The 13,270-nt window shown below is 30.3% G+C and overlaps 1 protein-coding gene across 6 annotated transcripts in view; it reads left to right on the forward strand.

Moving 5' to 3' along the window:
- The window catches only part of DENND1B (DENN domain containing 1B), a 251,401-nt gene that overhangs the window by 141,156 nt on the left and 96,975 nt on the right, over positions 1 to 13,270 (forward strand). For all 6 annotated transcript variants that reach the window (XM_063598039.1, XM_003823074.4, XM_008976667.5 and 3 more), the window contains 3 exons: positions 378 to 478; positions 6,165 to 6,210; positions 10,972 to 11,073. In XM_063598039.1, the coding sequence (XP_063454109.1) occupies positions 378 to 478; positions 6,165 to 6,210; positions 10,972 to 11,073 (249 nt within the window). The remainder of the gene's footprint in view (positions 1 to 377; positions 479 to 6,164; positions 6,211 to 10,971; positions 11,074 to 13,270) is intronic.

The following is a 13,270-nucleotide window of genomic DNA, read 5'->3' on the forward strand; positions in this document are numbered from 1 at the left end:
ATCTTATATTAATCTGAGTGATACACAAACTATGCTGTACAAATTGTAATTTCCTATAATTTTTCTAAGATGCACACCTAATTTTTCAGTTTTACTTTTACTTATGTTCTAAGTTTTCAATCCGAAGCTCGGTATTTTCAGATGATTATAAGTATCTACATGATTCCCAAGAAGCTTCTTTTGCTGTTTATATATGTTTCAGAGGGGCCTCTGAGATGTAAGAAGACTTTTTACATATAGAAGTGATAAAGACAATGTGATTTATGTAGTTATGTAAATTGTTCTGTGATTACTGTTCATTGTTGATACATTGAACATTGCTTTTTGTTTGGAAGGTCAGCAGCTACTTATTTTTGTTATCCTTTTACAAATTTTAGTTAACTGCCTGTATCCATGGATCAGCTGCTCTTCTATACCCAATGTATTGGCAACACATATACATCCCAGTGCTTCCTCCACACCTGCTGGACTACTGCTGGTAAGCTGGCTTTTGCCAGACTCCTTTAAGTTTAGGTTTCATGATTAGATTATCTGTTTATTTGTGAATTAGGTAAACTTGGGGGCATATTTAAAAGAAATCACAGAAACTTACATTTTAATAAATAGTAAAGATGGCTTTTATGAAGGACAGAATAATTCTGTACAAAGTTAGCGCAAGTTAATACCTAGCAAACATAAAGTTCTTTAGATTTTGTGAATTTCTTCTGCAGTCATTTAGATAACTCAATGCAAAATAGAAAAAAATAACAGTCTTAAGTTGTGTTAGGAAAACTGTATAGAAGTTATGGTGTCAGTTAGAGAACCCAGTATCCCAGGTGTCAGAATTTGTCTGGCAAATCTGCCAGCAACCACATTGTCTCTGTCAGGGCATACTCTTGTTACCTTTACTTCAGAATACACTTCTTTACCCCTCTTTTTTCAATAATAGCACACCAAATACCAAGTACTGACAAAGGGGTTGTCTCTAATACAAGAATTCTTGTTTTTTGTTTAAGTCAAAGTCTCAGCCTTGAGCCACCATGAAAAGCAATGTTGAAAAGTATTGGGAGTAGTTCTGAAAAGTTTCCTGGCATTAGACACAATTCCTAAAGGATCCCAATAACCAGGCCTCTAGACCCTCCTTGTTCTCTTCACCTGGAAGAGTCTGCATATTTATCATGAGTCTAAACAAGGATTAGACTTCTAAATAGCAGCTTCTGGGCCTTCTTCAAGACTAGGGGGGGAAATGTTATCTTCATTGCATAATCATCTTCTGCAGGTATAGCCTAATTCTTAAGAAATGTGATGGGATTTTTCCTCTAAATCATTGTGCACACACATAGAAGGAAACAATTTTGACCTTAATGTGTTTGCTTATTTCACAGCTAATGTTACTAAAACACAGCACTTTTAGAATCAATGCACTCATTTAACTTTCTTATTTCATAAAAGGCAGAAAGTATTAAGGATTAAAAATGATTTAAGTTCACACACAGAGGGTTTCTATTAACTTTTTATGACTGAGCCTCTTCAGAACAAGTGATTGTAGTGACAACACATGTACTTGGCCACATATTGATTACGTTAATATATTGGTGTGTTTCCACAGCATGGTAATATTATTAGTATTGATAATGCTGTGAAGTAGGTGCCCAGTGACCTACCATTGCTATTATGCTGTTTGAGAACTAGAAAGGAGAAACTGTTTGGCAGGAAACTATAGGAATGTAGTTTATATTGTTAAGTGTCACACACACAAGTCTAAGAATAAAATAAATAGGCCCTTTGTTATTCATTTTAGAGTTTTTCTTTAACCAACATACCTATAATATTTTAGCATTCCTTAAAGGGAGGGTCTCATTTATTTATGTTGACATAGGCAGTAGATCTTTGTATATACTGTTCAGTAATTAAACTTTATTTATTTAAAAATATATTTTACAGCAGTATTTGGAAATATATTGATATATGATTTTACATAATATATCTTTAGAATTACATTTTATATATGATGTTAGTGCCATCTTAATTTTTCTATTAAAATGTTCTAACCGCTTAAGAGATAACACACCTTTAATTAAGTTCAATTATCTGTAATGAATTACACATTTAAGACTTTCTAAAATGTTATTTAGAAATTATTATATGACACAGGCAGTTCTGTACTAATTTTTTTCCAGAGCTTTTCTAATTATTTCTACCCCTGCCATAAAATTCAATGAAGTAAGCTTGTTTCATATTTCAGTCCCTGGAATTTTCTTTCTAGTGTCTAATGTCTGAAATAGCCTTTGGGTTGAGTTCTAAGAGCTTGCACGCCAAAAACCTCCCTGGTTCAAAGAGTAAGTCAGTGATATTCAAACAAGAAGTTATCTGAAACTTTCTGAACCTTAAGGTCACAATGATAGGCTCAGCTTCTATCATAGGAACTGAGTAATATAATATAATTATTTTTTTAAAGAATAGCCATCAGAAAACTTGGTAAACTAAACTGTTTCCTAGGGTAAACAGTTTTCTTCCATTTCCATCCTTGAGGTTAAAAAATCATACTGATCTACATGTAAAAGGGAAAAAATTTACAGATCATCCCTTCAATCTCATAGTTTTGATTAAATACTTTTTATGAATATTCCAGTTCAAAAATAGTGTCATGAAGATTTGATAGGAAAAGATATATCTTTGCTAACTCTTTGGCATGATTGGAACTTTCTGAATCCTGAGGTAATCCTACCTCCATAAAGTATTTCTGTTTTTGCAACTGGTAGCTCTGGTGTGGGTTGGACTGTGGAGAGCCGTAATGCCATCTTGTGACCATGGATGGATATCGCATCTTGGTCCACCAATAAAGCCTTGCTACTTTGTTGATTCATTCATCCATTCACTTGTTCATTAAACATTTAGTGACCATCTATTAATATTTGCCAAGCTGTGAGTGTGTAATGTAATGAATAAGATTTAGTTTCTGCCATTGCAGGATTCACAGATAGCAAGAAATACACACATACTTACATGTGCACACATACACACACACAGCACAGTGTAATACTGCAATACTATAAGTATTACAGAATAGGCATACAAAGGACCATGGATGGCAACACATAAGAAGAAGTGGCCTACAGTCCCTGGTAGCTTAGGGAAGGTGCCTGGGAGGAAATGACACCATCTGCATTTTCCCCTAATCAGCCAATGTAAGAGTACTTTAATGTGGCAAGTCTATGATGTTGCAAGACAATCTTAACCTATCTAACTCCATAAACACATGGCAGGTAGTGTGACTGTAGGACTAGTAAAATTATAATTATCTATTATTTGTTCGTGAATGGTTGAGTCACTATTTAGGCTATATGACTCTTCTTTTTATGAAAGGAGCAGATTTAGCTTCTGAGAGAATAGTTTTTTTTTTTTTTTTTAAATGGAAAATTGTATTCTTTAGACTACCCCAATAGACTGCTGTTATAGTCTGTGTCATGAGTGGTCTCTTTGTAAGAAAACCTAAAAAGAAAAAAATAGCTATTCTTAAGTACAGGTGAATTGCTACCAAAAAGAAGCAGCAATCATATGGAGGCTTCTGTATCCTATCTTTGCAAAATAACTTCATTGAAAGAAAGATTTAGGACAGTTTTTCACATAGAGGACAAAACATCTGTGTTGCCAAGAATCTCTTCTTGGCTTGTTAATGCCCTTATCTAATTAGGAAATTTAAGGCTAGGTTTGCAAAGTTACTTTTCATGAGATTTGGGTGATTTCATATTAGGATTACACAATCCAGTTTTTGTGAGAAAGAAACAACTATTCACTCTATATTCTGCAAAATGTAATTATTTTAGGAAATTAGTCTCTAGGTTAATAAAGTTTACAGTTCTAACATCTGTGTTTTAGATTTTGTGAGAAATTGGTGAGAAGAGAACATGTGGAGATAACAAGTGATCCCATTTTAAAAGTTTCAAGTTATTATATGATTAAATTTTGCATACAAGCTTTTTAATGGATATTTTTATGCCAGCTTAACAATTTTTATCAATGTGTTTTTTATACTTCTGAAGATAAGTATATCTTCCATAAAGTTTAAAATGTTTTTGCCTGGGCGAAAGAGCGAGACTCCGTCTCAAAAAAAAAAAAAAAGTTTTCCTAGATGTATTCGGTAGGTTATTTAGCAGTCTGTTTCTGATTTTAAGAAACTCTGACCCACCCATTTATCCCACCAACATTTGTAAAATGGACTTAGTAATTATTGTTTTTAGAAGGCTTACCTATTTTAAAACTCTTTCATTAAAATGTACTTTGAAATTTCAGACAGCATGGGCTTTTCTGTATTATAAATCTTGTGAGTAGAATAAACTAACCTGAGGTTAATTGGAAGTTTACACAGTGACTTTAATAATTTTATGCTATTTTGGACATAGGCAGGGCTTGAGATATTTAAGATTATGGGAGTTGCCTAACTTCATTTTGTTAAAGTTATCAAAACCTTGTTGTGGAAGCCTAGATTTGTTAGTGATATGCATTTTATGTCTTCTTCTCTGGAGACCCAGAAGGAATTCAGGGATGAGAACTTGAATTAGGGAAGTAGTGGAACAGTCCACATTTGTTCCTCCTGTTTCCTTTTGAAGGTAGAAAATCTGTTAGGTCTTAAGGATATCAAGGCCTATAAACAGTTTTCAACTTTCAGCCAAGTGAAGTATCCAGAATATCAGATCAATTCCAGATGGTCTCTTGCATTCAAATTAAAAAAAAAAAATAGGAAGGAACAAAGCTACAAAGGGCAAAGACAACTGGGAATTAGAATCTAGTACAATAAGAAGTAATGAACTAGAATGTACAGGCTAACGAGGAGTAAAATAAGAACTTTAACACTTATTTTGTAAATTCTGGATATATAGATTGGTGGTTAGCCATCTTTAAATAAATTTGGAACTTTTTAAGGTTACTTTGAAATCTCTGGGTCTGTCAGGGTGGCTGTGTAATCTATTGCTGGTTCTCAGTAGCGAAGTGAACACACAGAAATTTGGACAGCTCTGTTCTAATAATGACAATGATGTTTAGAAAATTATGCAAATCTTTTGAGAAAGAGTATTATCTGTTTGCATTAACAGAAAAGGAGTGTCATAATAGAGCACAAAGATGCCTATAAAAGAATCGCCAAAAATGTTTTATTTTAAAATAGCTATTTATTCATATATCTGCTATTGACTTCATAGATATCTGTCAATTCTCATGTTTTTCTGTTAGATAATATTTTAGGTTTGAAGTGTCAAGTTGAATAATTTTCTTCTTGTATTTCGTGAGAAGTATTTCTGAAATAACCAGCAATTCTTATTCTATGTATTAAAAATTTAACATCTATACTTTTTGCAAGAGTATAAAATCCATAGGGAATATATTCAGTTTATATTGTCTATTATTGTTCCCAAGTTTCTACCCTAAGGCCTGGCACCTGCTATGCTCCAAATATCATGTGTTGAATTAATTAATTCAAGATTATTCTCACACTTGAGTATTTTTAAATTTATTAAAATTGTTAATAAAAGTGAAAGTTGGATAAATCTGAATTTATAAAATTAGGTAAATAAAAGACAATGTACATGAGGGGAAAGATAGCACAGTAGGTGAGGAAGTTGTTTCCTTTTGTACATCCAGTTCCAGAACAGTGCCTGACAAACAATAAGTCTTGATAGATATTTGCAGACTGACCCTCTGATCCAAATATTTGGTGACATAGGAGGTATGTATCAATGAATATATATATTAAGAATATCATAGAAATAAGAATTTAATTGAATAGGAAAAGATGTGCAAAAGGGATGTTAATAAATTTGATGATTATTTAAGATATATTTGCTATGAGGTATATGGAAAAGATTCAATTCAGACTATGGCCTAGACCTGGATATTCTTCTTAAGGTAAAAACAAACCAACAAACAAACTTTTTAGGCATTATAACTCTTGATTAAATTATAAATGATTTTATGATGTTTATAAAAAGCAATCTTAATTTTAAGTATATTAATGGCCTCTAAGATTAAATTTGAGCTTTATATATTGAATAATTTTGAATATCTATAATGTGTTATGCTGGAACTGAGCATTTAATACATTTAATTTTTAATCATTTTGAATTACTTATACTGTTGTTTCAGTTTTAATGAACTATATGAATCTATGCATATATATATTTTTTATTTAGTGCCCCAATGCCATACCTGATTGGAATACACTCCAGCCTCATAGAGGTGAGTATCTTTCAGACATGAGATAGTGATAAAATTAACTCATAAAATAATAGTTAAAACAGTTTTGTTTTGAAGGAATACCAGTGGTATAGGACAAAGAAGTGACTAGTTTCATATTTAGAGTATGCTTATCATTTTTAAAAAGACAACATTGAAATAATTACATTTAAATTAACATACTAAATGACCATTTTTTATGGCATGAAATCCATAAAAATAGGTTATGTTTGGTAGAAATCATATGGTAAGTTTTAAATACTAAAACTTCAGTCCTTGATCAGTTGCCTTTTTTTATGGCAACTTGAGATCATTTATATCTCTTTTTCAGACCTATATTTTGAAAGTCAAAATTTATGTACTTATGAGTCATGAAGTAAAATTTTTTATTTTGCAGACTTCATTATGTTCCCATTTATCAGTGTGTACATTTTAAATGTGGTTTTAATATACTAATCATGAACTTTAGAATATAGCCTTAAGTTTTAATTTTCAGTTCTGTTGGGGAATATAAAATTTAGTAATTTTTTTCCACAATTACCACATCATTTTAAAATTATTTTTGTCACTTAAGTTATTCCTATAGTGAAAGATCTTGAACTATTAACACCGTGAACTTGAAATTAGTGAGATTTCCAGGAAGGTCTTGGTATAGGATCAGCATCTAATAAAATAAGCAAAAGGCTTTAATTAAAACAAAGTCTTGGGTCAATTGAGTGGTGTCATTATGCTCGATGCTATCAGTTTTATTCAGATAAATTTGTCTTTTTTTGCTGGTTGTACAGATTGTACTTTAACCCAGTTTCTAATAAGCAACGTAAATGAGTTAGCTTTGGTTTTCCTCTTGCCATCACTGTATACCCTCCATCAGTCCTTACTTTGATCAAAGATGAGTCTGTTGATATATTTTAAAACTCCTGAGGATCATATTGGGAAAGAGTCACGCCCCTTTAGGAGGTCCAGGTTGTGGATTCCGACCGGTACTCTAGGTTCCGGCATTTTTTCTTATCACAAAATGCTAGGGCAACATTTTTTATTTGTTTCACCAATAACAAAAAAAACATATTTAAATGAATATCTTTAGTAGGTTTGTTTGTAATATTGAAGTCTGAGTTGGATAACTTTATGACTCCTTATTTTTTATTCATTTCTAGAAAACTTATTCTTACATGCCAAGGGTACTTTCAGTGAAAGGATAAATTACATAAAATAAAATATGAATGAGTAGGTACTTAATTTGTTATTAGATTGTGGAATATATGACTAGCATTTAATGTATCAGTAATTTGACTTCATTTAAAATCTAACCTTGGTTGGATTATTTTCTAAAAAGAGTCATCAAATTTGATTTTTATATTAGTGTACTTGTCGCTTCTTAATGAATCTAATAGGATACATAATTTTTATAACATGTTTATTTATTTATAGAGATGAAAAATATTTAAAGTTGTTGGTTACCTGTTGATGTTAATTTTTTTTTTGCATAATGATTCTACATCAACTTTTAAAACAAATGATTCAGCGTTTCCAAAATACTGTATAAAAGGGTATATATTTTAAACATTCAAGTTAATTTATCATATGTTCTTGGATACCTATAAAGAAAACCAATACTGTTTTTAAGTAGCAAATTTAAGAATTATTTGCTCCTTAAAAAGTGTTGTCTTAGAGAATAATCCATTCTAACTTTAAATTGGCTCTTATTATTAAATGAGAATATTTGAAGCCATTATTAGACTGGTTGAAATCTCTGTATTTTTCATACTCTGGACTTATCTAAGTGTCTTAATAGTCAGCCTTATTTTATTTAATTGGTTTATTAGTGAATGAGAAGCTATACTGGGGACTTCAGGAATTCTTTTAAAACAATTGGATACCATTCAGCAACTTTCTTGTTAATCTATTACAAGATGATGAAATCCTGCAAATTTCATTCTTGTTATGCCACTATTAGGCAGATTTTTTCACTAAAATTTCTAGCTTTTATGCTTTTTAATTTTACCAAAATGGTCTCATAATTAAAATATTGATACAGCTATTTACATATTTAGTATGTAAGACTGAACTGAGTAAATGTTTGCATTTTGCCTGGCAATTACAACCAATTTTTTCTTTAAGGAATAATTAAAATATTTTCTTTCCCTCTCTCTTGGTCAAGAGAGTTTCAACACATTTTATTGTGTTATTAGGTTGGTGCAAAATCAATTGTGGTTTTTGCTATTTTTTTTTTTTAATGGCGAAAACTGCAGTTAATTTTGCACCAACCTAATGTAACAACTTCTAAATGTAGTTGTTCAAAGTCATGAAATTCATACCCCTTAACATCTTTCTTTCAGTTGTTTTAATGAAATTATGAGTAAAGGATGGCCAGATCTTTTTAAAATACAAATTTCCTTCTAAAATAAAGGCTAAAGACATTTTGTTCTGCCTGAAAACTAGACTTTGGGGATGAACTCAAGGCAGACTAAAGCCTGCAGGTCATTAGGAATAAATTAGTAAAGGCTACAAATGTGAGGATTATCTTGTTTGTTTTAATATACAATGGATTCTAAATAAAATGTTGACTCAGGTTTATAAGATCATGTGATTGCTGCCACTGTGTCATTTCTTTGTATTAATGTGCAAAAGTACCTTTGTAGCCATATTGTAGGGAAAAGTTAAACATAGAGGGTGTGAGAAAGACTTCACTAACTTCACCACCTTACAGTTGTTCTTAATAAGCATTTCAGTCTATGTCTAATATTATTTTCTTAATTTTGAAGAAAAAGATAATTTTTTAAATTTTCTTAATTTTGTATCTCATAACTTTATGAGATGTAACAGTGAGACACAGAAGGAGGTACCATTTTATATACCACATGACTTTCAATGCCTATTTAGAAAAAAAAAATAGCTGAAGTCTAATTTGGAGGGAAAAAAATTGATGAAATATTGATACTAATCCAAATTTAAAAAAATTTGTTACACTCTATTTTTTCCTTTTTTGTTAATGTATTAATAGAATTATTTTCATGTTAGGGAATCTCAGTTTATTAATTTGAAATGAATATATTTTTCTATTCTTTTTTGAGTGGTCCCTTAAATAAAATTTAATATTCAGCAATTACCAGATTTTTAAAACTAAGAGCAGTTTTGAAAAAATTGTACATGTCATAGTAGTACCAATTTCCTTGTTCTGAGTTGAGTGATAATGTCCTCACGAAACACTTTGGGGGCACATAGCTTTGTCTTAGGCTATTTACAGACTAACTCATTTTATCCCTTAACAAATACATCAGGTTTATTAGATTATAGTTTCTGTCATAAAATGACAACTTAAAGTTGAAGATGAAAATCAAAATTATGACATGTTTTTTCACACAAATGCAATTAACATAATTTATATTTTTACTTATAAAATAGGTTACTGTAGTTATACTATAGTTACTTTATAGGTAACTACACATATATGTACTTAAAGCTTTTTGCATATATGTAAACATGTGAAAAGAAAAGGAAATAAGTGTATTTGTAAATATTTTTGCAGTAGTATCACTATAAGTGATTCGCTGCTAATATCTTAGAAATGGCCATCTTTTAAGTCTTTATAATAAAGAAGACAGATTTTGAGAATCATCTGTCCTCACTGTAGACATTATGCCTTTCTTAACATGTGGAAATTCTCTGCTTTAGACTACCATTGCTTTAGAAAGTTTAACATTCTAATATGCAGAGATTTGAAATTGTAAATGAATCAGAGAAATTTTAATTATGACCAACTTAGAATAACCAGTTTGGCCAATTTAAAATATAAGGTAATAATAAGATTTTAGGTGACAGTTTTCAAAAATGACTATTATTGTAGACCACCACTTAAAAAATACTACACTAAAATTATTAACCTATTGCTAGTTGACTTATACAATTATGAAATTCAGAGTTCATGAATATATTTAATTAATGAGTACTTATCATTAAGGAATAATACAATTTGTTACAAATTAAATAAGACTAATAAAATTATATGAATTAAGTATACCTATTAGTTTAAGTAGGAAAAATGAACCATAAGTATTTTCTTTAAGGATGAAAACTATGATAAAATTCTTATTTACTATTATTTGTAGACATATTGAGATAATTTGACTATTTTGGTTAAACTTTCAAACAAATGGGACAAGTCAAGGTAGTCTGATAGGCTATTAAATTTGGTACCTTCTGTTGAAATTCATGTGAGAAATATTACTAACAATAAATTCCATATTGCTATCCTTTTTTCTCTTATTCAGCTTTCAGTCCTCATCACCAACATATACCTTTTTGTATAGAATATAGATAAAAAATTTAAATTATAGTTTAATGCTGTAGTCATAGTTATTGGTTTATGTTATCCTTGCAATATGCTTTATGCTAAACATAGGTATAGAGCTGGCCATGAATTCTTGTATCATGAGACTGAACTTAAATGGGTAAATTTTAAAGAATATAATTTGTTTACAGTTTGATATAACTGTGCCTATTTTATAAGAATTTTTGTTGTAGTTATGTTTAATATAAGATGAGGAAATATTCAATTTTAAGCATTTTTACTAAATCTTTTCGTATGAGTTGTAGTCAGACTTTCTCAGGAGGCAAAGTTGTTTCTATCCTTTCATAATATAGGATTTTCCTTTTTTCTTTTCCCAAGCCTAATGCATTAAGATAATGTTTTCTGTTTCCAAGCTCATCATAACTTTGTAAAGTAAATATACTGATTTGTATTCATAATTGTGTTTTTTTTAATAGAGAGTGAAAAACAAATCATTGGAAGATGTTGTTATGTTAAATGTTGATACAAACACATTAGAGTCACCATTTAGTGACTTGAACAACCTACCAAGTGATGTGGTAAGTATGAAGGCTATTCAGTGGTGAACATATATGTTTTCTCCTGGACCTCTGAATTACTAAGTTATTTTTCCCACTTTTAATATCTGAAATAAAAGGGTTGGGTATTTGCATGGGGTGTGAGAGAAATCAATGTTGATTCTATATTTAATATTTTTACCTTTTAGCAGTTGAGATTTTGAATGGAACATCATATTCCTTATTGTAAAAGTAAGATCATAATTAAAAAGCTAGATGCATTCATTAGGCAGAGTTTCTTTAAACCTAAGTCTCTTCATCTCATCTTAATCATTATATTACAAAGTAGGCATTTCTGTCTGCCTAGTGGCATGTCTTGCAAAAGAATGAGAGAGTTTTTGAAGGCAAGAAGAAGAAGGGGGCCAATTATCGGCTTTTGCTTCCCTGCCACCTGCCAGCGCTTTTCCTTTTAATTAATGATCTGATGTTACTGGTCAATATAATAAGAAATGCTTGTACAGTTGGGGTCAGAAAATTCTGGCTTTGATCTCCCTCAACTTTCTGAAACATTTATTTGTTTTCTCTAAATTATTTCAGTTTTATTTTAATCTTTTCTATCCTGCTGAGGGCCGCAAGAATGAAAACCTACACTGTTTGTCATTTGCTTTGGCAGAGCAAAGACTGCTTACTTAGAATTCTATTTGTAAATTAAACTGCAAACCCAGTTTGTCATAAAAGACATCTGATCCTTTTGAAATGACGAAAACTGTCTTTTGTCTGTAAAGGCTGATAAATTAAGTGCCAGTTCTCTTCTGGTCTTTGATCTTGCGGAGGGTTGTGTGTGTGTGTGCGTGTGTCTGCAGCTTATAATGGGACATATTCTGTATGTCACGTTAAATAGTCTCCAAAAGTGCATTATTTTTGGCCTTCATATTCCTTAGTACAGGACAAAAATGCAAACTAGTACTGTTTCTGTATATATTTTAATGGCTACTTAAAAATATCTTTATAACATAGTTCTAAGTTAAAATAACTTCCTTTTTTAAAAAACAAAGCATTTATTCTTTATACGGATATTAAAATTTGGGAATAAAAATGCCTTCAGAGCATATTTTTCTGTAATATTGAACTACTTTGAAATCCATTATTAAGGAGTTTGAGAAAGTGAATTTAAAAATCCTAAACTCAAAAATACACTAATACCAGCCTTGATTGTCCTTCTGTCTAATGATAGGAAAAATATGATTTTAAAGTGAAAATCAGATTATTTATGCCCATAATACCGTAAAATACTTGCTGACCTTGAGACATATTAAAATTCAACTACCTTATCTTACTGTAGTAAAACTTATGCTATGAATGTACAAATCTAATCCTAGGCCAGTGAACAATTACATCTTTTTAGCTCATTATAACTAGATTACCTCATTATAAAATTTTTGCAAAAACAAAATCACAAAGAAATTATTAGAGTTACTCATTTAAAAACTAATCAAAGTATTATTCAATGGATAGAGAAATAATTATGAAAATAGAATCCCAACTTTTAAGAATGCTTTCCTTATATGCATGTACTTCCTACCATTAATGCCCCAGGGAGAAAGATTGTTAAAAAGAGAAAGAAGAAAAAAAAGAGAAAGAAATTCAGCTTTTCTGTATGTGATATTAAAATTTTTATAGGCAGCTTCAATCAATGATAGATGATTCTTGAAAAAATAATCTTTGAAATTTTATTTTTTTGATGGGTGATTCTTTTTTAAATTGAAAAGTACTACTTTCCTAGTAGAATTAGTTTGATGATTAGAACATTTATTTAAATATATGGAGAAGTTAAATAATATTTCACACATGTAAGTATTTAAATATATGGAGAAGTAAATAATATTCACACATGTAAAGGCCTGAATATATAAAATGACAGAAGAGACTATCTTGTTATTTACTCATAAACGACAATATAAACATAACTGAAATATTTAAAAATATAGATAAAAATTATACTGAAAGGTGGTGTAGATTGATTAACTAAATATATGCTTGAAATTCAGGGACACAGACTTATAAAGAAATTTAAAGAATAGACAAATAAAAATAGTTCTGTGATGGAGCTAGGACCATTTACTGAAAGTGTGAGATGGTTTAAAGTTATAGTAATTTTCTAAAAATATTTTGGGTGATTTTTAGAACCCATTTCTAATAAATATAGCTTTTTCATCAGTTTTCTAAAGTTATCTCTTAC

The sequence above is a fragment of the Pan paniscus genome, chromosome 1, assembly GCF_029289425.2.
Source record: "Pan paniscus chromosome 1, NHGRI_mPanPan1-v2.0_pri, whole genome shotgun sequence".
In the NCBI taxonomy this organism is placed as follows: domain Eukaryota; kingdom Metazoa; phylum Chordata; class Mammalia; order Primates; family Hominidae; genus Pan; species Pan paniscus.